General features: G+C 36.9%; 2 protein-coding genes across 2 annotated transcripts in view; one reads left to right on the forward strand and one right to left on the reverse strand.

The window, feature by feature from the left end:
• Positions 1–441: 441 nt before the first annotated feature.
• Positions 442–2,309, reverse strand: LOC114539274 (uncharacterized protein K02A2.6-like). Its single transcript, XM_028559902.1, has 2 exons — positions 2,065–2,309; positions 442–1,795 (listed from the first exon to the last, which is right to left on the reverse strand). The coding sequence occupies exons 1-2, from the start codon at positions 2,307–2,309 to the stop codon at positions 442–444; spliced, it is 1,599 nt and encodes a 532-aa protein (XP_028415703.1).
• A 9,339-nt stretch (positions 2,310–11,648) lies between these two features.
• LOC114539275 (tolloid-like protein 2) overlaps positions 11,649–25,296 on the forward strand; it is a 29,770-nt gene continuing 16,122 nt past the window's right edge. Inside the window, exons 1-14 of the mRNA XM_028559904.1 lie at positions 11,649–11,703; positions 12,333–12,371; positions 12,655–12,800; positions 14,399–14,600; positions 14,789–14,911; positions 15,084–15,200; positions 15,616–15,651; positions 20,417–20,443; positions 21,072–21,110; positions 21,395–21,540; positions 23,143–23,344; positions 23,533–23,655; positions 23,829–23,945; positions 24,359–24,394. Coding sequence (XP_028415705.1) covers positions 11,649–11,703; positions 12,333–12,371; positions 12,655–12,800; positions 14,399–14,600; positions 14,789–14,911; positions 15,084–15,200; positions 15,616–15,651; positions 20,417–20,443; positions 21,072–21,110; positions 21,395–21,540; positions 23,143–23,344; positions 23,533–23,655; positions 23,829–23,945; positions 24,359–24,394 — 1,408 coding nt within the window. The remainder of the gene's footprint in view (positions 11,704–12,332; positions 12,372–12,654; positions 12,801–14,398; positions 14,601–14,788; positions 14,912–15,083; positions 15,201–15,615; positions 15,652–20,416; positions 20,444–21,071; positions 21,111–21,394; positions 21,541–23,142; positions 23,345–23,532; positions 23,656–23,828; positions 23,946–24,358; positions 24,395–25,296) is intronic.

Below are 25,296 nucleotides of genomic sequence, written 5' to 3' on the forward strand. Positions count from 1 at the left end.
ATCTATATCATTATTACTGGCCTTTCAAGGAGCTAAGCATAAGAAAAATATTTCGACATAAATTCAGTGGCGTAACTTGAACGAAATTTGTGGGGTGAGCTACCGTCGGGTATAGAACTGAATATATAAATATTCACCTCCCCTACGCCGCCGCATAAATTACATAAAAAAAATACATTCAAGAATTTCCTTTTCTCTTTACAGGCACCATTCCACCCACTACTAATCCAGGTAATAAATAATTGGTACTTGTAATATACGCGTGTTGACAACAACCAGAAGCTTTTTATTTGGCGCCAAGATACGCACTAACATTAAATAACATACACTAAAAGGAGATTAGGCAATAACATAACATCTTCCCACTAAAGGAATGTACAATGTAGCGAAGCGAATATTGTTCAGCGATAGCAAATATTGTTCAGCGATATCAAATATTGTTCAGCGATATCTTACGGGTTTATTTACAACTCGTCCGGATCTTGTTACAGTACTTGATCTGGGCAGGCCCTCAATAGACTGACATGCAGGCAATGAGGTCTTCGGTTTCGGTTGTTGGATGTTTGAGGGAGGCAGCTCAGCGTAATCGTCCTGGTCATACTGAATACGGAATTTGTCCTTGCAAGGTAATAACTGACGGCGATTCCGTCTGACGACGTTTCCTTTGCTGTTAAGGATACGATATGCGCGAGGCTCCTGGCATTTCGCAACCACCTTTCCAACTTCATTCCATCGCTTTTCCCCGTGAATGCGCATGCGGACAACAGTACCTGGTTCTATGTCCGGCAGATCCTTGGCGTGTTGATTGAAGGCCTTTTTGACGTTCGCTGGGGTGGTTTTCGGTGGACTTGAAATGTTAGTTAGATTCAAGGACGGTAGGGTGGTGCGGGGTTGGTGCTTAAAGAGGCGCATTGCTGGAGACACACCGTCAGATGCTGGCGTCGTATTTAAGATCAACAGGGTGAGGTATGGATCCTCGTTCGCATCATGTGCCTTCTTGAATGACTTTTTCACCGTTTGGATCGCTCTCTCGACAAACCCATTTGACTGGGCGAAGTGGGGGCTTGATGTTACGTGTTTAAAGTCCCACTCTTTTGCAAACTGTTTGAATGCTTGGGCAGTATATTCTGGTCCGTTATCTGTGTAAACTTCCTTAGGTATACCATGACGAGTGAAGATTTTCTTTATTTTGTTGATGACGCTTTGGGAAGATTTGTCGGTGAGACGTTCGATCTCGATGTACTTTGAGGTGTAGTCGGTGATGATAACATAGTTATGTCCGTACAGCGTGAACAAGTCTGATGCAACTTTTGTCCAGGGTACTTCAGGCACATTGTGTTGGATGAGGGTCTCTTTTTGTTGCTGGTTTCGGTGTGTTAAACAGTGTGGGCAACTAGAGACAAGATCATCGATCTCGGAATTCATGCCTGGCCAATATATGGACTGTCGAGCTCGACTTTTGCATCTGGCAATTCCATTGTGACCTTGGTGGATGATTTCTTTCATTGTGGGGCGTAGTGAGGCAGGAATAATAATGCGTTGGCCCTTTAGTAGTAGACCTTCGTTGTGGGTAATCTCTTCTCGGATGCTATAGTACGGTTTGACTGCTGGAGGAATTTGTTGGGGTTGTTGTGGCCAACCAGTTAGAGTAAACTGTTTGAGCTGTTGGAGAACTGGGTCAGCAGCAGTCTCGTTTTGGAGTTGGGTCAGTCTTGCTGTGCTAATTGGTAAGCAGTCGATGACTGAGTGGACATGGTGGATTAAATCTGATTCTTCTATCTCTGGAGAGGAATGACTTTTAAGGTAATAATAATATAATAATAATGTTTAATTGATCAATTTTTGCAGTCTTACGACTGAATTGCAATTGAATTTACAGGCAAAGAATTTTAGATAAAATATGGAATATGTTTACTATATTTACAACATGTTGCTATAAAATTCTATTAAATTTAAGATTACTGTAAAATGTTCCGCTACGATAAAGTATTAATACTAAGACTATACTAATATGCTTAAAGTTTTGATTTTTTCGCATAATTTGGGATAAAAGAGTTCAATAACCTATTCGTATTAATAATGGGAAGATTAAATCTTCTCAGTTCTCTAAAATTATGTGTTGGTAAGTTTTCTTTAGGTAGTAAATGGCGTAATTTATGATCATCTTTTGTTTCGATGGACGAGAATAGCTTTTGTGATAACTTTTCTCTTCTGTCCTTCAGTGTTAATAATTTTGCTTCCTTTAATGCGACTTTTGGACTTGATTCCGGGTAGATTATCCGCAAGGCTCGATTTTGGACACGTTCCATATCCACCGACAAATAATCAGGAAGGCCTGAGTGGAAAACTTGGCAACCGTATTCTAAGATGGATCTAATGCATGCACAGTAGAATTGAATCAAGGAATAATGATCTACACCTGCACGTTTTAACTGCCTTAATAAGTATAGTCGTTTTGATGCTTTTAATACAATATTTTCGATATGACTGTTCCATTTTAAGTCTTCCGTGATGGTCATACCAGTAGTTTAGCTGATTTAACAAGTTCAAAGCGTTCGCCATTTAGAATCAAACCATCATCAGTAAAGGGTCTTCTAGTAAAGTCAATTCGGAGCTCTTTACACTTTATCGGATTTAACTGAAATTTATTTTCATTGGACCATTTAGCAACTTGGTCTATTGTATCTTGTAATCTACTTTCCATGTTCCTTAAGATGACTTCAGAAATGGTCGTGTCGTCTGCAAATTTCCATATACTATTTGTGGGGGAACCATTGATACGTAGATCGTTAATCATGGCTAAGAACAGCCATGGACCAATCCTGGTTCCTTGTGGAACGCCCGCTGGAACTTGTAGGAAGTCGGATACACCTTCGGTTGATATCTTTACTCGCTGTAATCTATTTCGTAGAAAGTCCGTAATCCAATTTACGATTGTGGGTTTTAAACCATAACTGAGTAATTTTGCAATTAGCAAATTATGATCAACCAAGTCGAAGGCTTTCCTGTAATCGAGTAAGGCTACTCTTATCGCTGAGCCTGTGCCATCGGTTTCAGTTAGCCATTTGTGTAACATTGAGATAAGAGCAAACGTTGTACACGAGCCTGGTACAAAACCAAATTGTGATGGATCCAAGGATCTAAGCAAAGTCGGCCTCAGTCCTCTGTCAATGATGAATTTTTCTGCCACTTTTGATAAGGTTGACGTCAGAGAAATTGGCCTTAGATCTTTATTAAAGTCCGTGATCTTTGATTGTTTAGGGATGGGGGGAACGTCAGCCATCTTCCATGCTTGTGGGACTTTGCACGTTTGGAATGAGCAGTTGATAATATCAGCAACGGCAGGTGCTAATATATCGGCGTATGTCTTCAGTACCCAGTTTGGTAACTTGTCCGGGCCATTTGCTTTTGTGGCGCTTAATTCACGTAAAGTTTTTGCGACCACCATTTCGGTAACTTGTATTGGTTCGTCGTCGTCTTCCTTCAAGACACATACGTCATTAGTCAGCGGATTGTAGTCTGCCATAACACTGATAAAGGCTTCATTGATCTTATTTGCTAGTTCGTAATCGTTGCAATTTAAGTTCGTAGTCAAGCTTGATCGAAAATCTGGGTTATGCTTTTCCGAAGAGCCACATAACAGTTTGATTTCGTGCCACCATCTGTGCGGTTTAATTTCCTTTAGTCCACGGACTTTAGATAGATAATAACTTTTTCGGCATCGCTTCCTTTCACGGTTTACTTTGTTCCTTAAATGCCTGAATAAACCATCCTTTCCTCGTGAAAACGCCTTTTGCCTTTGAATAATGAGCCGTTTAAGCTGGTTAGTCATCCATGGACGATCAGACACATGAACTTTTATCGAACGTTCCGGCATCAGGATATCTAATCCACAATGGATAAGTTCGGTAAAAATTTCTAATTTCTCATCAACAGTCGGGGCGGTTGATAGCACGTCTTCCCAAGCTATGTTTGACAGAAATCTCCCAAGACTTCCAACTTTACTTGGTCTTCTATCCCGTACTTTGATTAATCTTTTATGGCACCCGGTTCTTTGTCGCCTTGTTGGAAATATTAAGATAGTTATATGATCGGATAAGCCAAATGGAGGGCTAGGAATAGGTTCAGTGTAGAATTTATGTAAGTTAGTAAACACTTGATCCAGGGTATTTGCACCTCTTGTGGGAAAGGTCACCATGTGTTTAAGCTGGAAGCACCTGGCAGTTGATTTAAACTCTAGTTGGTTGAAGTCTCCAGCCAAAATGATCGCACTATTAGTGTGTATGGTTTCAACGCGTTCTAACGAGTTTTTTAGATGATCCAGCATTGCTTTATTATCCGAATTGGGTGGATGGTAAATAACCGCTACAACTATATTATGGAATCCACGGGGCAGCCTTTCTGGACGAAGTAGTAGCCATAGTATTTCGTATTCGTCCGCTTGGAGATCTAACAGAATTTTACTTTCAATAGAGTCTTTAATGTATGCACAAACTCCCCCATGTGAACTGTTAATGCGGTCACGTCGAAATAATTGGTATCCGTTTATTTTAATTGACTGGTCTGGTATCGATTCTTTAAGCCAAGTCTCTGTAAAAAAGGCTATATCAGGGTTTTCCAGGCTAATCGTATAGGCTATTTCATCAATCTTTGGTACAATTGACATCGTATTGGACAGTAGGAGAGATGGAACGAACTGAAGATTGTTGCAAGGTGCTGACTTTTGGACAGACTTATTCATATTAGATCTATTAATATTGTTAACATCCGTCAAAGCATCATGCTTTACAATATTTACGTACTTAAGGTTAGCTATGTTCCGCGCATTTTGCCTAGATCTATGGCCATGAGCGCGAGAAGATATTCTGACTTGAATTGTGTGAGCCATTACACGTACGTTGATAAAATTCCCTTATGGGTTAAGTTTATTTCATGCTTCGCAAGATGCTCCTCCTTTGGGCGCCAAGGCTTACAAGTAACAAATTTTGGCCAGAAATTATCTTCTTGCACGAGTGAACTAGCAGCCAGGGGACATGGATCTTCGATGAAAGAGTTCCACTGCGCCGACTAGGGAAAATGGAGATATATGTTGGGACTATATTTTTCTTCTTTAGGTAAGATAAAATCTGATTTTCATTCACGTCTTGGGCGATGCCAGATAGAAAAAATTTCTTTATTTTCCTTCGCTTTTCGCTCTACTCCGATAAAACCATCGGACTCGCTAGAAGGCACCTTGTTTCTGCTTGGTGATTTCTGCAGGTTTACCTTAGGTTTATTACTCGTATCAATTGCATGAGATGACTTTACAGTGTTTGCGTAAGTTAATTTACATTCTTGCGATGAAGTCGGCTCAGCACTTGTTGTTATTATTAGGTTTTAACTGGTCGTTCTCGCTTAATTTCACGACAACAAGGCTATCATTAGTTTTCGCATGCATCATCAATAACAATGGGTTCTTGATTAGTGAGATCGTTAACAGATTCCGGCCCATTGATCATATTAGGATTTGCGAAATCGTTCAAGACAAAAGGCTTCACAATTGTTGCATCATTAATGTTATCTTGATTAATATATTCAGATTGTTCGCTCGCTTCATTCGGAGGCGCTGCCGAGTTTAAATCGTCTTGGCCGCCTTTATCTTTATCCATAAAGCTCTGGAAATGCGAAATCACCGATGTTATGTGAGAAATCGTCCCCGATAAAGCCCGAATCGCTTCCGAGTTTACCAACTGGCCTTGTTGAAGGTCATCTAGAATTACATTGACTGTAGACGATTGCATGCCCGACTGCCGAGCGTCCAAAATGGGAGCTTCGGAAGAGCATATCAGCTTACAAAACTTTTGTGTAATCTCGTTCGCTCTCGCACCATCAAGGTACAACAGATTCTTATTCTTTTTCCACAATATGGTAGATTCATCAAAAGTGAAAAGTTTTCTATCCCCACCAGGCTGCGACCATATTCCTTCGAGTTCTAGGTCGTCCTTTATGAACTGCTTTAAAGATTCGTAGTCGCCACTCCACGCAAAGCATAATTTTCCGCTTAATGTTGACGCCATAAAAGTTAACACATTTAGCTGATCAGGTTTATACCAATTATAAACGATAAAAGATCAGTTTATTTGAGAGATTTGTGGAGCTTCAAAACACACGTCTGAACTCACGAAACACGTGGCAACTAAAAATGCCCTACTGAGGGCATCGGAGACGACCATGGTCTTCCCGGGAGCGTATTCGAGGTCAAAGTCGTATTTTTGGAGCTTCATGAAGAAACGTTGTATGCGAGGAGGACACTGGCTGATAGACTTATTGAAGATGGATTTGAGGGGCTGATGGTCGTTGATAACTGTAAAGTGGCGTCCATAAAGATACTCGTGAAACCGTTCGACTCCAAAAACAATCGATAAAGTTTCCTTTTCTATCTGAGCGTAATTCTTCTCGTAAGACAACAATGCTCTTGATGCATAAGCAATTGGGAACCATCGATCACCATCTGCTGATCCATGGTTCTGCTCAAGAAGGGCCCCGAGGCCATCTTGACTTGCATCAGGCTTCAACCGGGTGGGTAAGTTTGGGTCATAAAACTTTAGGCACGGTGGAGATGTAATGAGACGTTTTATCTCGTTGATGGCATTCGGCTGCGGATGTTGGAGATGGAAAAGGACATCTTTCTTAAGTAGCTGGCGTAATGGCGCAGTGATTTGTGAGAGGTTAGGTATGAACTTCCCGACGTAGTTTACCATACCCATAAAGCGTTGAAGGTCGGCTTTGGATTCGGGAATCGGCATTTGGATAATAGCTTCAATTTTGCTTGGGTCGGGCTTGATGCCTTCCGGAGACATCGTGTGGCCAAGGAATGTGAGGGATGTTGAGGCAAACACACATTTGCGCCGGTTGAGTTTTAACCCACTGGCACGAATGCGTGTGAGTACGTCTCTTAGGCGAGAGTCGTGTTCCTCCTTTGTCGTCCCCCATACTATGATGTCATCTTGCGAATTGGCACATCCTTGGAGATTTGAAATGACAGAGGCTACTTCGGCTTGGAATACTTCGCTAGCGGAGTGAATTCCGAAAGGCAGGCGTTTGAAACGGTATCGTCCGAATGGTGTACCAAAAGTGAGTAGTTCAGAACTTTCATCGTCAACTTTGATCTGCCAATATCCAGAAGAGGCATCCATCTTTGAAAAATACTGTGCACCAGCCATTTCTGAGATGATTTCTTCGGTTGTAGGTAACCGGTGGTGTTGGCGTTTAATGGCTTTGTTGAGAGGTCGGGGATCAAGACAGACTCTGAGGTCTTCGTTTGGTTTTGACACTACGACGAGAGCATTTACCCAGTCCGTAGGTTTCTCAACTTCTTGGATGATGTCTAGGTCGACCATGCGTTGTAGTTCCTTCTTGAGTTTGGGTTTGAGTGCAAAAGGTATCTTTCTTACCGGGGCAATCACAGGTTTGACGTTATCCCTGATTTCTATGTGGTGAACGCGAGGTAAACAGCGAATTTCGCCAAAGCAGTCTGAAAACTCGTCTTGAATTGAGGTTTGAGATGGGATATTCATATTCTCAGAAACTTGGTATACTTGCTTGATGAGGTTTAGTTTGACAGATGTGTTTAGTCCGAGGATGGGAACTGAATTTGAGTCAACAACGATAAAGAGAACATTTACTGTCCGACCTTTGTGTTTCAGTCTACCAATACACTTGCCTGAAACAGGAATGGGTGTGCCATTGTAGGCAGAAAGCTTTATTGTAGCGGGTTTGAGCTTGGGTTTCGGTGACAATTTGTGCAGTAGACACTTGGGAATAACATTGCACTGAGCACCCGTGTCAATCTTGAAAGGTACATCAGCACCATTCATTTCGAGTGTGACAGACCAGTCCAGTTTCGAGTCACCAACTGTGAATACATTTGTTTCACCAGGCAAAGTTGCTGACTGGGAAGGATTTGCAGGAGATTCATTGATAGTGGGACTAGGACTGTCACTGGTGACCATATCGATGTAGAATTCATCATCGTCATCAGAAGAGCTATTGGTGGGGGAGTCCTTTTTAGCAACGCCTTTGACTTCTTTCTCCGGACAGCAGGATTCAAAGTGGTTTCTCTTCTGGCATTTGTGACATCTTTTACCATATGCAGGGCAGTTTCCACGTTGGTGGGGTCCACTGCAAAATTTGCACTTGTTGATAATGTCTGGGTGTTTAGGTTTCTTCTCAGAATTTCGTGGTTGGTTATCTCTTCGACGGTTGATTTTGTGTACATCAGAGGATTCTTGGTGTTCCTTGAGCTCTTTGGCATGACGTTTTGTTTCTTCCGCTGCGTGACCGGCAGCAATTGCTTTTTCGAGAGTGAGATCGGCATCACGAAGAAGGCGTTCACGAAGTGTGTGGTCAGTCGTGCCACAAACAATCATGTCCTTAGTTAACGAGTCTGTCAAATCACCAAACTCACATTCAGAACTGCGTTTCTTCAGCTCAGTGATGAAGTCGTTAAAGCATTGACCTTCAACTTGCTTGTACGAGAAAAATTTGTGACGCAGGATGGTAATATTCTTGCGAGGGTTGCAATACGAAGTGAACTTCTCTAAGACAGGCTTTAATTTGAGTTTATCAGTGTCTTGCTCAAATGTGAAAGTTTCATAAATATCTCTACCTTTTTGGTCCGATGCACGTAAGTAGAATGGATGTCTTGATCTTATCACTTTTTGAGTCTGATTCAGTAGCAGTAAGAAAGAACTGAAAGTGTTTTTGCCATGTTTTCCATCCGTGAGACACATTTCCTTCGAAGGAAAATGGAGGAGGCGGTCTGAGTTTGTCCATGTAGAATCGAACGAAATAGATAACCAAACAGTTCAAATCGGAGCGTGATATACTGAGAAATAAATCTGCTGTTCGCAAATAAAATTTTGATATACTATCGAGCGGTTATGACATTAAAATCCCACTATTTGACACCATGTAATATATGCGTGTTGACAACAACCAGAAGCTTTTTATTTGGCGCCAAGATACGCACTAACATTAAATAACATACACTAAAAGGAGATTAGGCAATAACATAACAGTACTCAATGTTGATATTTCACTGCCCAGATGCGGTTATCCGACGAATAGCAGGTTTTTCAATCGATCAAATCGATTCAAATTAACCCTTAGCATGATTGTCAGAAACAAACCATGCATTCAATAACGCTTTAGGTCCGTTTCGCATTGCAACGAATCGCGCGTAAAATGAATCGATGAGATATAAAGATTAAAGATTCACCACGTTTTGCTACGATACTTAAACAAGGAAATACGCCACATCTCGCTACGATACGACTGCAGATTTGTAAAACAGTTTTTAGAAGAATATTCGTTGTCGAAAAGATTGTACAAACTAACATTATTAATTAGGTGTAGTTGATACAAAAATTAAGTTTGACAGCTCTTCGCTTCTTTAACATAATCTTTTCGGCCCTTGTTTGCCGTTTTTTATCCCGTTTCAAAATTTATTTGCAGCCAGTTACATTTATGGCATATATTTACATTTACATACATTTATTTTGTTTATAGGCAACGCGACAAGATCTTCTAATACATCTAATCCAGGTAAAATCATCAATCTTTTTCTTGAAAATTAAGCTGAGCGAACTGCGAAAATTAGCGTTTAAAAATGGTCTTCTTTGTATACTAAGCTGTTAAGTTGTTTCACTTGTTTGGCTAATTAACAGCTGACAGAAATTAAACAGTGATTATAATCTTTGAGAAAGTAAAAAAATATATTTTTTATAAACAGATACGACGCCTTCTTATACATCAAGTCCAGGTAAAATTAATATCTAAGATATGAACTGATCGATAAAATTTAATCCAAAAAAGGCCACACGCCTCGAGTCACCGTCAATTTATTTACCTGGCAGCAATAAGCAAGGGATAATAAACCCAATAGTCTTCAACCAGATCAAGATGCGCTATAAGTCAATTGTGTATTTGAGTCGCGTAATTTGATATGTCAATGACCTGGTCGACGTCAGCAGCGGGTCGTATATGAGCGACATAATTGAAATGAAGTAATTTATTTGTGTAGGGGACAACTTAGCTGTTATAGTGCGCTGGGTTAATTAAACATTCGTTAACATGTAACGATTTCTATATTACTATTACTGGCATTTCAAGTAGCTAGGAATAAGAAATATATTTCGACATTAATTCAGTGGCGTAACTAGATTGAAATTTAGGGGTGATTATTCATATATTTAATTCCGCCGGACGGATTACACTTGCAAGTGCAATAGCTTAAAATACAGCTCCGTCGGGTAGAACTGAGTATATGAATATTCACCTCAACTACAACGCTGCATAAATTACACAAAATAAAATAAAGAGGAATTTCGTTTTCTCTTTACAGGCACCATTGCACCCACTACTAACCCAGGTAATAAATAATTGGTAACCCAGTCGCGGTTATTCGACAAATGCCGCTATCAACCGAATAGCAAGTTTTTCAATCGATCTATAAATTATTTTTGTTGATTAATATCTAAACTTTTATTAATCTTTTAAACATTTTTGTGCTGCTTGAAAAAGTTAATAATTATCTAGAAGACAGAGGTCACGGAAGATCGTTAACATCAGGGCAAATATTTATATAGCGTAAAAACAATCAATTTCATAAGGAATTAATATTGCCAAACATGAATATATGAATAAATGCCCCCCCCCCGACACTAACGACACCAGAGGAATCTTGTCCGAAGGTCCAAAATAGTTAAAAAGATATCACGTTGAGAGATTGTCAACATATCGGTCAAAAAATTGTCAGAGCAACAAAAAGCATCCTGGGAAAACGATAAGAATTTGTTCCAAACTGGACGCAGAAAAATTTCTGATACAAACCGCTATATTCTCTCTTTTTTATCCCGCTTCAAAATTTATTTGCAGCCATTTAGATTTATGGCGCAAATCAAAAGACAATCCGTGGTTCGTGCATGGAGAGAGAAGGTCAGAAAAATGTTACCAATTTGTAAAAAATTAAGTTTATTTGTTTTTTTTATAGCTAACGCAACAAAACCTTCTATTACATCTAGTCCAGGTAAAATCATCAATCTTTTTCTTGAAAATTGAACAGAGCTAATAAAATTTTAGCTTTTATAAATTGTCTTCTTTGTATATTATGCCGTGCCGTCGTTTCACTTGTTTGGCGAATTAACAGCTCACAAAAATTATACGGAGATTATAATCTTTGAGAGTGCAAAAATATATTTTTTATTCACAGATACGACGCCTTCTTATACATCAAGTCGAGGTAAAATTAATATCCAAGATATGAACTGATTGATAAAATTTTTCAAAAAAGGCGACACCTATTTAGTCTGAACTGATTTCAAACGCTGGCAGTATATACCGATTCCAAGAATACACGTGCGTCTAGAGTTGCCGTAATCTATATTACCATTACTGGCATTTCAAGGAGCTAAGAATAAGTAAAATATTTCGACATAAATTCAGTGGTGTAACTAGAACGAAATTTGGGGGTGAGTGTTCATTATTTAATTCAGCCGGATGGATTACACTTGAAAGTCCAACAGCTTAAAATACAGCCCCGTCGGGTAGAACTGAATATTTGCATATTCACCTCTCCTACGCCGCTGCATAAATTACATAAAATAAAAATGGAAGAACTTCGTTTTCTCTTTACAGGCACCATTCCACCCACTACTAATCCAGGTAATGAATAATTGGTAGTGAATTTTGATGTTTCACTGCCCAGCCGCGTTTATTCGACGGATATAGCGCTCTCCACCGAAAAGCGGGTTTTTCAAACGATCTAAATTATACTTGTTGGTTAATACCTAATGTTTTATTTCTTTTTTAAACATTTTTGCGCACAATCAATAATTGTCTAGTAGATGCAGGGGCCACGGAAGATTGGAAACTGGAGGCCAAATATTTATATATTCATTTCAGCTGACGATAAAAAAAACAATTTCGTAGGAAACTAATATTGCTAACCCGAAAATATGAATAATTTCCCCCCCGCGAACCTAACGATCTTTCGTGGCCCCTGCTATGTAAAGGAATATCCAGCCTTCGTACATGCATGCAATCCGCCGTAGGTGTTGGCTAATAAAGATTTAATCGTCCATAGTTGACACATTTTTCTCAGCAGTTCTTCGCTTGAATTTGATATCTTTTTTATTTCGTTGAAGTTAAGACAAAAATTAACCCTTAGCATGACTGTTACAAGACTCACAAGGAATCCATAGTTTCCAATTGCAGTCATAATTAAATAGTATACAAACTAAACAAAATAAGTTGATGCGGGAGAATAATTATACTAATTTATTTCTTCACAGCGAAAAACATTCCACGAAATTTTACGACATCAGCGCCAGGTAACAGTACCTATTAGTAAATTATTAACGATGCATATTCGAAAACAGGGCTTTGGCATTGCGTTTTCATTATTTTTTGCATTGAGGAATAGAAACTAATATTGCCGAACATGAAGATATGAATAATTGCTCCCTACCTCAATTAATGCTCTTTTGCCCCTATATAGGTCTAGGCTAATTCAAGTTTGAACATGTTCCTATTTACTATTCTAATAATAAATAATCGGCGATAAATTCCACTTTGCTCTATCCTTCAATAAGTTTGTGTGAATAATATTTCCAGAATTATGCGGCGAAAGTCAACTGTATCCTCCTGGAAAACTCACAAGCCCTCTTTATCCCCTTTCATACCCTCACTACTTGGATTGCAGTTGGACCATTTCCAGCACCAATGGAAGAAAAATTTTACTACAGTTTACTTCATTCTTGGTAGGCTACTTTTACCTAATTTATTGCTCCTCCGGCCCTGTTTGGGCGAAAAAACCTTAGCGACATAACATGTTTTTGTTCGAATAACTTCATCGTTTTATCATTTTTATCCCGAAACACTGCTTACGCGTCAGCTAGTGTATCGTTTCTCTTTTCCCGCTCAGTCGTAAACTTTATCAATATTCTTGTACGTTTGCATAGTAACATCATGCAAATATGTTTATATCAATATTCTTTTCCTAAATATTGATCTTCATCCACTAACGTTTTTGCGATATTTCCCCCATCTTGCTTTCAGTGCGATTAACGTTCAAGTTTTGTCGAGAAAGATATGTTAATTCGCTCGCAGTTCAATTGAAAATCAAACGGTTTAACTAATACAAAGAACAGAGGCGTTGCGAGCTTTATAGGCGGGGGGGGGAGCATACTCACGTAATCGTTTTCTAAATAGCTTATTCATTTCTTTTCAAATTGATTGTTTTTACAGTCAGTGAACATAAATATATCAAAGAAAAAAATTATGCCTCGCTTATAGGTTTGGCATCAAGAAGTAGTTGATCTACTGGGCTGATAATTTTAGTACTTTAAATGTCCAGATTTTTTTATAAAAACTATTTCCTTTTCTCGAAAAGGAAAAATATTTTTTAATATCCTATTCCTAGAACAGTTCAAGATTAAAAATTTTTTTACTTTCAAATATTTACTTCTTATTAACCGAGGTGAAATCTTTACCGAGAAATATCGGACCGAGGCTTTTTGAACGGAACGAGCTCAAAGACCAAGGTTTGTTCAAAAATATCGAAGACCGATATTTCTCGCGATAAAGATCGAGCAAACGAGGTTAATAAAATATTTATTATATGGCATAAGGCATATATTTGCACTTGAAACAAACAAGAAATGCATGAATTCGTATTATTAGCCTGGCACGCAGTGATAAAAACAAAAACAAAACATTAAATTATTTGGGTTACGTAAACTCGGCCTAAACTGTCTGGGTTAAGTTGTTCTATGGTCGTTTAAGTCGTTTAGCTTAAAAGGCTTATAAGTTTAAAGTGGAAAACAAAATTATCTTTTTATTGGACAACTGCATGAGCGGAAATATTATGATATAAATAGCTGAATTTTATATGGAAGTAAATTCTTCTCAACCAAACACTTAGCTCCATTTCACCGGAAGTGACGATTCCAATATAATTATTGGATGAGGGAGCGCAGGGTATCCGGAATGTTCAGGCAGAGGTCAATGTCAGTATATCCTAGATAACTTGCGAAAGCCGACTTGAAAATTGTCTTATTATTTATTGAATTTCGAAAAAAAACAAGCCTTTTCATGGCAAATTTCATTGTGTAGAAAAGATAACAAGCTGGCGCGACAAATACCTCAACAGACAACAACGAGAACATTCAAAAATATCCGTACACTTTGAGCTAATCAGCAGACGATTGCACTATCAATTGAATATTAGCAATCTTTCATTGACTGAACTTAGAAATTCGTAGAATAGTATAGTTTAAACCTTTAAACAGTTTAAAATCAATTTAATTCGTATGTGCAAAATTGACAAATAATTTACAAAAAATGCATGACGTTTTAGCTGGAAGGTAGTTACAGTTGTGGATTTGACTATTTGGAAGTTTATGATGGAGATTCAGCAAATACGACGAAACTGGGCAGATTCTGTGGAAACCAATTACCAAGAAGCCTGGTATCATCTGGACTCAAACTCTTCATCGTGTTTCACTCGGATTATAGCGTGTCAGCACCGGGATTTGTTCTGAACTATTCAACACCATTAGGTAAGAAATAAGTTTCAAAATATATCGGCAAGAAAATATTAAAACTTATAAAAGTTTGTTCTATTTTCTGCTCGTAAGAAAATTAGGGTTAAGAACAAAACAGACTGACACTCTGAGTCAGAGTAACTGCCTGGTAGTAAAATTGAAGTATTCTAAAAATGCATGTCTATGTAAATATTATATTTTAGATGTAAATGAATGTTACTTTGGAACACACAACTGCGCTATTGGAGCGTCATGTGTCAATACGAATGAATCGTTTTACTGCATTTGTGAAAACGGTTATACCGGAGATGGCGTAACCTGCACAGGTTTACATCTTTATACTAATTATTTGCATGGTATTTGGTAATATTTTGCAAAAAAATTGACGAGGATAATTCATAATTCCCTTGCAATTTAATTTCCTCTTTTTGGTTAAAAAAACATAGATTTAACCGTTAAAATATGGGAGTTTATGTATTTTATATTGTAATATCTTAGATATCAATGAATGTGAACTTGGAATTGATAACTGTCATTCTCAAGCATCATGTCGCAATACCAATGGGTCGTTCGACTGTTCTTGCAACTTTGGCTTTAGTGGAGATGGAATAGCATGTAAAATGGCTTCATACCTAATTTGCTACAATCAGATCTAGTCATATTGGGCCTCTTTTAACATATAGATCATGAGGGGCCTTATCCTCATGTTTTCCCCGACCCCACCCCACTGGTAAAAATCCTCTGTTTAAAAAAACATTGATCAAAAACATATCGTGAACTAAAGCAAGTTATTTGTATTCAGCAACTTTTCATTTCTGTATTCTGCAAACCTTTGATGAAGGCAATTTCAGTAATATCATCTATCGAGTGCGAATACATATTTTGCATGTTATTTGAATATCAGGCGACTGATTTCCAGTTACATTTATGGCGCAAATTAAAAGACAATCCGTGGTTCGTGAAAGGAGAGAGAAGGTCAGAAAACTGTTACCAATTTTAGAAAATTTCAGTTATTTTATTTTCTTTATAGGCAACGCGACAAGACCTTCTAATACATCTAATCCAGGTAAAATCTTCAATCTTTTTCTTAAAAATTGAACTAAGGAACTTTTAGCTTTTGTAGATGGTGTTCTTTGTATAATATGCTGTTAAGTCGTTTCCATTGTTTGGCAAATTAACATATGACAAAAATTAAACGGTAATTACAATCTTTAAGGATGTGGAAAAATAAAATATTTTTTAATAACAGATACGACGCCCTCTTATACATCAAGTCAAGCAAAATTAATATCTAAGATATGAACTGATCAATAAAATTTGATCTAAAAAAGGCAACACTTATTTTGTTTGAAATGATTTCAAACGCTTGCAATATAATTATACCGGTTGCAGTATATACTGGCAGCGATGAGGAAAGGGATAATAAACTTAATGGTCTTCAACCCGACCAAGATGCTACAAGGCACTTGTGTATTTGAGTTACGTAATTTGACATTTCATGCAATCCTGGTCGACGTCAGCAGCGGGTCGTATGAGGGACATAATTGAAATGAAATAATCCATAGGTTAATTGAGTTATTCGTTAACATGTAATCTATATCATTATTACTGGCCTTTCAAGGAGCTAAGCATAAGAAAAATATTTCGACATAAATTCAGTGGCGTAACTAGAACGAAAATTTGTGGGGTGAGCTACTGCCGGGTATAGAACTGAATATATAAATATTCACCTCCCCTACGCCGCCGCATAAATTACATAAAATAATACATTCAAGAATTTCCTTTTCTCTTTTACAGGCACCATTCCACCCACTACTAATCAAGGTAATAAATAATTGGTACTCAATGTTGATGTTTCACTGCCCAGTCGCGGTTATTCGACGAATGGCGCTATCCACCGAATAGCAAGTTTTTCGATCGATCAATAAATTATTTTTGTTGATTAATATCTAAATATTTATTTTTTTAAGCATTTTTGTGTTGCTTGAAAAATTCAATATTTATCTAGAAAACAGAGGCCAGGGAAGATATAGGAGGGCAAATATTTATATAGCGTAAAAACAATCAATTTCATAATAAACTAATATTGCCAAAGGTGAATATTTGACTAATTGCCCCCCCCCCCCGACACTAACGACACTAGAGGAATCAGTGCGAAAGTCCGAAATAGTTGAAAAAATATCACGCTGAGAGATTGTCAAGATCGGTCAAGAAATTGTCAGAGCAACAAAAGCATCCTAGGAAACCGTAAAGAATTTGCTCCTAACTGGAAGAAAAAAAATTTTCTGACACAAACCGCTATATTCTCTAAAAATTTCATTTTGTTTGTCCTTCTTTACCATTTTTTATCCCGTTTCAAAAATTGTTTGCAGCCAGTCACATTTTTGGCGCAAAGCAAAAGACAATCCGTGGTTCGTGCATTGAGAGAAAAGGTCAGAAAACTGTTACCAATTTTTAAAATTTTCAGTTTTTTGTTTTTTTTGTAGGCAACGTGACAAGACCTTCAAATACATCTGATCCAGGTAAAATCATCAATCTTTTTCTTGAAAATTGAACTGAGCCGACTTTTAGGTTTTAAAAACGGCCTTCTTTGTATATTATGCTGTTAAGTCGTTTCACTGTTTAATTTGGCAAATTAACATATGACAAAATTTAAACGGTCATTACAATCTTTGAGGATGTGCAAAAATTAATATATTTCTTATTAACAGATACGACGCCTTCTAATACATCAAGTCGAGGTAAAATTAATATCTTGAATGAACTGTCGATAATTTAATCCAAAAAAAGGCGACACTTATTTTGATTTGAAACTGATTTCAAACGCTTGCAGTATAATTGTACCGATTGCAGTATATACTGGCAGCGATAAGCAAGGGATAATAAACTTAATAATCTTCAACACGACCAAGATGCTATAAGGCACTTGTCTATTTGAGCTATATAATTTGACATTTCATGCAATGACCTGGTCGACGTCAGCAGCGGCTCGTTTGAGAGACATAGTTGAAATGAAATAATCCATAGGTTAATTGAGTTATTCGTTAACATGTAATCTTTATCATTATTACTGGCCTTTCAAGGAGCTAAGCATAAGAAAAATATTTTGACATAAATTCAGTGGGGTAATTAGAACGAAATTTGTGGGGCGAGCTTCCGTCGGGTATAGAACTGAATATATAAATATTCCCCTCCCCTACGCCGCCGCATAAATTACATAAAAAAATACATGGATGAATTTCCTTTTCTCTTAACAGGCACCATTCCACCCACTACTAATCCAGGTAATAAATAATTGGTACTCAATGTTGATTTTCACTGCCCAGATGCGGTTATCCGACGAATAGCAGGTTTTTCAATCGATCAAATCGATTCAAATTAACCCTTAGCATGATTGTCAGAAACAAACCATGCATTCAATAAGGCTTTAGGTCCGTTTCGCATTGCAACGAATCGCGCGTAAAATGAATCGATGAGATATAAAGATTAAAGATTCACCACGTTTGCTACGATACTTAAACAAGGAAATACGCCACATCTCGCTACGATACGACTGCAGATGTGTAAAACAGTTTTTAGAGAATATTCGTTGTCGAAAAGATTGTACAAACTAACATTATTAATTAGGTATATAGTTGATACAAAAATTAAGTTTGACAGCTCTTCGCTTCTTTACATAATCTTTTCGGATCTTGTTTGCCGTTTTTTATCCCGTTTCAAAATTTATTTGCAGCCAGTTACGTTTATGGCACACATTTACATGCATTTACATACATTTATTTTCTTTATAGGCAACGTTACAAGATCCTCTAATACATCTAATCCAGGTAAAATCATCAATCTCAGTTTTCTTGAAAATTAAGGTGAGCGAACTGCGAAAATTAGCGTTTAAAAATGGTCTTCTTTGTATACTAAGCTGTTAAGTTGTTTCACTTGCTTGGCTAATTAACAGCTGACAGAATTTAAACAGTGATTATAATCTTTGAGAATGTAAAAAATATATTTTTTATTAACAGATACGACGCCTTCTTATACATCAAGTCCAGGTAAGATTGGTGTCTAAGATATGAACTGATCGATAAAATTTAATCCAAAAAAGGCAACACTTATTTTGTTTGAACTGATTTCAAACGCTTGCAATATAATATACCGGTTGCAGTATATACTGGCAGCGATGAGCAAAGGGATAATAAACTTAATGGTCTTCAACCCGACCAAGATGCTATAAGGCACGTGTGTATTTGAGTTAAGTAATTTGACATTTCATACATTGACCTGATCGACGTCAGCAGCGGGTCGTTTGAGGGACATAATTGAAATGAAATAATCCATAGGGTAATTGGGTTATTCGTTATCATGAAACGATATCTATATTACTATTACTGCCATTTCGAGGAGCTAAGAATAGGAAAAATATTTCGGCATAAATTCAGTGGCGTAACTAGAAAGAAATTCGGGGGTGAGTCTCCGTCTGGTAGAACTGAATATATGAATATTCACCTGCCCTACGCCGCTGCATAAATTACATAAAATAAAATATGGAAGAATTTCCTTTTCCCTTTACAGGCACCATTCCACCAACTACTAATCCAGGTAATAAATAATGGCGCTATCCACCGAATAGGAGGTTTTTCGAATTGTCTAAATTATTTTGGTTGATTAATATCTAAACTTTTATTAATTTTTTAAACATTTTTGTGCTGCTTGAAAAAGTTAATATCTATGTAGAAGACAGAGAGCACGGAAGATCGTTAACACGAGGGCAATTATTTATATAGCGTTAAAACAATCAATTTCATAAGGAACTAATATTGCCAAACATGAATATATGAATAATTTCCCCCCCCCCGACACTAACGACACCAGAGGAATCTTGTCCGAAGGTCCGAATTAGTTAAAAAGATATCACGCTGAGAGATTGTCAACATATCGGTCAAAAAATTGTCAGAGCAACAAAAAGCATTCTGGGAAAGCGATAAGAATTTGTTCCAAACTGGACGAAGAAAAATTTCTGATAGAAACCGCTATATTCTCTCTTTTTTATCCTGCTTCAAAATTTATTTGCAGCCATTTAGATTTATGGCGCAAATCAAAAGACAATCCGTGGTTCGTGCATGGAGAGAGAAGGTCAGAAAAATGTTACCAATTTGTAAAAAATTAAGTTTATTTGTTTTTTTTTATAGCTAACGCAACAAGACCTTCTAATACATCTAGTCCAGGTAAAATCATCAATCTTTTTCTTGAAAATTGAACAGAGCTAGTAAAATTTTAGCTTTTATAAATTGTCTTCTTTGTATATTATGCCGTGCCGTCGTTTCACTTGTTTGGCGAATTAACAGCTCACAAAAATTATACGGAGATTATAATCTTTGAGAGTGCAAAAATATATTTTTTATTTACAGATACGACGCCTTCTTATACATCAAGTCGAGGTAAAATTAATATCCAAGATATGAACTGATCGATAAAATTTAATCCAAAAAGGCGACACCTATTTAGTCTGAACTGATTTCAAACGCTGGCAGTATATACCGATTCCAAGAATACACGTGCGTCTAGAGTTGCCGTAATCTATATTACCATTACTGGCATTTCAAGGAGCTAAGAATAAGTAAAATATTTCGACATAAATTCAGTGGCGTAACTAGAACGAAATTTGGGGGTGAGTGTTCATTATTTAATTCAGCAGCCGGATGGATTACACTTGAAAGTCCAACAGCTTAAAATACAGCCCCGTCGGGTAGAACTGAATATTTGCATATTCACCTCTCCTACGCCGCTGCATAAATTACATAAAATAAAAATGGAAGAACTTCGTTTTCTCTTTACAGGCACCATTCCACCCACTACTAATCCAGGTAATGAATAATTGGTAGTGAATTTTGATGTTTCACTGCCCAGCCGCGTTTATTCGACGGATATAGCGCTCTCCACCGAAAAGCGGGTTTTTCAAACGATCTAAATTATACTTGTTGGTTAATACCTAATGTTTTATTTCTTTTTTAAACATTTTTGCGCACAATCAATAATTGTCTAGTAGATGCAGGGGCCACGGAAGATTGGAAACTGGAGGCCAAATATTTATATATTCATTTCAGCTGACGATAAAAAAAACAATTTCGTAGGAAACTAATATTGCTAACCCGAAAAATTGAATAATTTCCCCCCCGCGAACCTAACGATCTTTCGTGGCCCCTGCTATGTAAAGGAATATCCAGCCTTCGTACATGCATGCAATCCGCCGTAGGTGTTGGCTAATAAAGATTTAATCGTCCATAGTTGACACATTTTTCTCAGCAGTTCTTCGCTTGAATTTGATATCTTTTTTATTTCGTTGAAGTTAAGACAAAAATTAACCCTTAGCATGACTGTTACAAGACTCACAAGGAATCCATAGTTTCCAATTGCAGTCATAATTAAATAGTATACAAACAAACAAAATAAGTTGATGCGGGAGAATAATTATACTAATTTATTTCTTCACAGCGAAAAACATTCCACGAAATTTTACGACATCAGCGCCAGGTAACAGTACCTATTAGTAATTATTATTAACGATGCATATTCGAAAACAGGGCTTTGCATTGCGTTTTCATTATTTTTTGCATTGAGGAATAAAAAACTAATATTGCCGAACATGAAGATATGAATAATTGCTCCCTACCTCAATTAATGCTCTTTTGCCCATATATAGGTCTAGGCTAATTCAAGTTTGAACATGTTCCTATTTACTATTCTAATAATAAATAATCGGCGATAAATTCCACTTTGCTCTATCCTTCAATAAGTTGTGTGAATAATATTTCCAGAATTATGCGGCGAAAGTCAACTGTATCCTCCTGGAAAACTCACAAGCCCTCTTCATCCCCTTTCATACCCTCACTACTTGGATTGCAGTTGGACGATTTCCAGCACCAATGGAAGAAAAATTTTACTACAGTTTACTTCATTCTTGGTAGGCTACTTTTACCTAATTTATTGCTCCTCCGGCCCTGTTTGGGCGAAAAAACCTTAGCGACATAACATGTTTTTGTTCGAATAACTTCATCGTTTATCATTTTTATCCGGAAACACTGCTTACGCGTCAGCTAGTGTATCGTTTCTCTTTTCCCGCTCAGTCGTAAACTTTATCAATATTCTTGTACGTTTGCATAGTAACATCATGCAAATATGTTTATATCAATATCCTTTTCCTAAATATTGATCTTCATCCACTAACGTTTTTGCGATATTTCCCCCATCTTGCTTTATCAGTGCGATTAACGTTCAAGTTTTGTCGAGAAAGATATGTTAATTCGCTCGCAGTTCAATTGAAAATCAAACGGTTTAACTAATACAAAGAACAGAGGCGTTGCGAGCTTTATAGGCGGGGGGGGGGGAGCATACTCACGTAATCGTTTTTTAAATAGCTTATTCATTTCTTTTCAAATTGATTGTTTTTACAGTCAGTGAACATAAATATATCAAAGAAAAAAATTATGCCTCGCTTATAGGTTTGGCATCAAGAAGTAGTTGATCTACTGGGCTGATAATTTTAGTACTTTAAATGTCCAGATTTTTTATAAAAACTATTTCCTTTTCTCGAAAAGGAAAAATATTTTTAATATCCTATTCCTAGAACAGTTCAAGATTAAAAATTTTTTATTCTTTCTAAATATTTACTTCTTATTAACCGAGGTGAAATCTTTACCGAGAAATATCGGACCGAGGTCTTTTTGAACGGAACGAGCTCAAAGACCAAGGTTTGTTCAAAAATATCGAAGACCGATATTTCTCGCGATAAAGATCGAGCAAACGAGGTTAATAAAATATTATTATATGGCATAAGGCATATATTTGCACTTGAAACAAACAAGAAATGCATGAATTCGTATTATTAGCCTGGTACGCAGTGATAAAAACAAAAACAAAACATTAAATTATTTGGGTTACGTAAACTCGGCCTAAACTGTCTGGGTTAAGTTGTTCTATGGTCGTTTAAGTCGTTTAGCTTAAAAGGCTTATAAGTTTAAAGTGGAAAACAAAATTATCTTTTTATTGGACAACTGCATGAGCGGAAATATTATGATATAAATAGCTGAATTTTATATGGAAGTAAATTCTTCTCAACCAAACACTTAGCTCCATTTCACCGGAAGTGACGATTCCAATATAATTATTGGATGAGGGAGCGCAGGGTATCCGGAATGTTCAGGCAGAGGTCAATGTCAGTATATCCTAGATAACTTGCGAAAGCCGACTTGAATAATTGTCTTATTTTATTGAATTTCGAAAAAAAAACAAGCCTTTTCATCGCAAATTTCATTGTGTAGAAAAGATAACAAGCTGGCGCGACAAATACCCTCAACAGACAACAACGAGAACATTCAAAAATATCCGTACACTTTGAGCTAATCAGCAGACGATTGCACTATCAATTGAATATTAGCAATCTTTCATTGACTGAACTTAGAAATTCGTAGAATAGTATAGTTTAAACCTTTAAACAGTTTAAAATCAATTTAATTCGTATGTGCAAAATTGACAAATAATTTACAAAAAATGCATGACGTTTTAGCTGGAAGGTAGTTACAGTTGTGGATTTGACTATTTGGAAGTTTATGATGGAGATTCAGCAAATACGACGAAACTGGGCAGATTCTGTGGAAACCAATTACCAAGAAGCCTGGTATCATCTGGACTCAAACTCTTCATCGTGTTTCACTCGGATTATAGCGTGTCAGCACCGGGATTTGTTCTGAACTATTCAACACCATTAGGTAAGAAATAAGTTTCAAAATATATCGGCAAGAAAATATTAAAACTTATAAAAGTTTGTTCTATTTTCTGCTCGTAAGAAAATTAGGGTTAAGAACAAAACAGACTGACACTCTGAGTCAGAGTAACTGCCTGGTAGTAAAATTGAAGTATTCTAAAAATGCATGTCTATGTAAATATTATATTTTAGATGTAAATGAATGTTACTTTGGAACACACAACTGCGCTATTGGAGCGTCATGTGTCAATACGAATGAATCGTTTTACTGCATTTGTGAAAACGGTTATACCGGAGATGGCGTAACCTGCACAGGTTTACATCTTTATACTAATTATTTGCATGGTATTTGGTAATATTTTGCAAAAAAATTGACGAGGATAATTCATAATTCCCTTGCAATTTAATTTCCTCTTTTTGGTTAAAAAAACATAGATTTAACCGTTAAAAATATGGGAGTTTATGTATTTTATATTGTAATATCTTAGATATCAATGAATGTGAACTTGGAATTGATAACTGTCATTCTCAAGCATCATGTCGCAATACCAATGGGTCGTTCGACTGTTCTTGCAACTTTGGCTTTAGTGGAGATGGAATAGCATGTAAAATGGCTTCATACCTAATTTGCTACAATCAGATCTAGTCATATTGGGCCTCTTTTAACATATAGATCATGAGGGGCCTTATCCCCATGTTTTCCCCGACCCCACCCCACTGGTAAAAATCCTCTGTTTAAAAAAACATTGATCAAAAACATGTCTTGAACTAAAGCAATTTTATTTGTATTCAGTAACTTTCCATTTCTGTATTCTGTGAACCTTTGATGAAGGCAATTTCAGTAATATCATCTATCGAGTGCGAATACATATTTTGCATGTTATTTGAATATCAGGCGACTGATTTCCAGTCACATTTATGGCGCAAATTAAAAGACAATCCGTGGTTCGTGAAAGGAGAGAAGGTCAGAAAACTCTTACAATTTTAGAAAATTTCAGTTATTTTATTTTCTTTATAGGCAACGCGACAAGACCTTCTAATACATCTAATCCAGGTAAAATCATCAATCTTTTTCTTAAAAATTGAACTAAGCGAACTTTTAGCTTTTGTAGATGGTGTTCTTTGTATATATGCTGTTAAGTCGTTTCCATTGTTTGGCAAATTAACATATGACAAAAATTAAACGGTAATTACAATCTTTAAGGATGTGGAAAAATAAAATATTTTTTAATAACAGATACGACGCCCTCTTATACATCAAGTCAGGTAAAATTAATATCTAAGATATGAACTGATCGATAAAATTTGATCAAAAAAGGCAACACTTTTGTTTGAACTGATTTCAAACGCTTGCAATATAATTGTACCGGTTGCAGTATATACTGGCAGCGATGAGCAAAGGGATAATAAACTTAATGGTCTTCAACCCGACCAAGATGCTATAAGGCACTTGTGTATTTGAGTTACGTAATTTGACATTTCATGCAATGACCTGGTCGACGTCAGCAGCGGGTCGTATGAGGAACATAATTGAAATGAAATATTCCATAGGTTAATTGAGTTATTCGTTAGCATGTAATCTTTATCATTATTACTGGCCTTTCAAGGAGCTAAGCATAAGAAAATTATTTCGACATAAATTCAGTGGCGTAACTAGAACGAAATTTGTGGGGTGAGCTTCAGTCGGGTATAGAACTGAATATATAAATATTCACCTCCCCTACGCCGCCGCATAAATTACATAAAAAATACATGGATGAATTTCCTTTTCTCTTAACAGGCACCATTCCACCCACTACTAATCCAGGTAATAAATAATTGGTACTCAATGTTGATATTTCACTGCCCAGATGCGGTTATCCGACGAATAGCAGGTTTTTCAATCGATCAAATCGATTCAAATTAACCCTTAGCATGATTGTCAGAAACAAACCATGCATTCAATAAGGCTTTAGG

Source organism: Dendronephthya gigantea, unplaced genomic scaffold (genome assembly GCF_004324835.1).
Source record: "Dendronephthya gigantea isolate DGI-Jeju-01 unplaced genomic scaffold, DenGig_1.0 000197F, whole genome shotgun sequence".
NCBI classification, from domain to species: Eukaryota; Metazoa; Cnidaria; class Anthozoa; order Malacalcyonacea; family Nephtheidae; genus Dendronephthya; species Dendronephthya gigantea.

Bases quoted from the DNA above. Each gene is read 5' to 3' on its own strand.
- LOC114539274 (XM_028559902.1), bottom strand. From the start codon at position 2,309: ATGGAACGTGTCCAAAATCGAGCCTTGCGGATAATCTACCCGGAATCA. The intron at 1,796-2,064 runs GTTATTGAACTC...TTACCTTAAAAG, and splicing joins CCCATTATTAATACGAATAG to TCATTCCTCTCCAGAGATAG.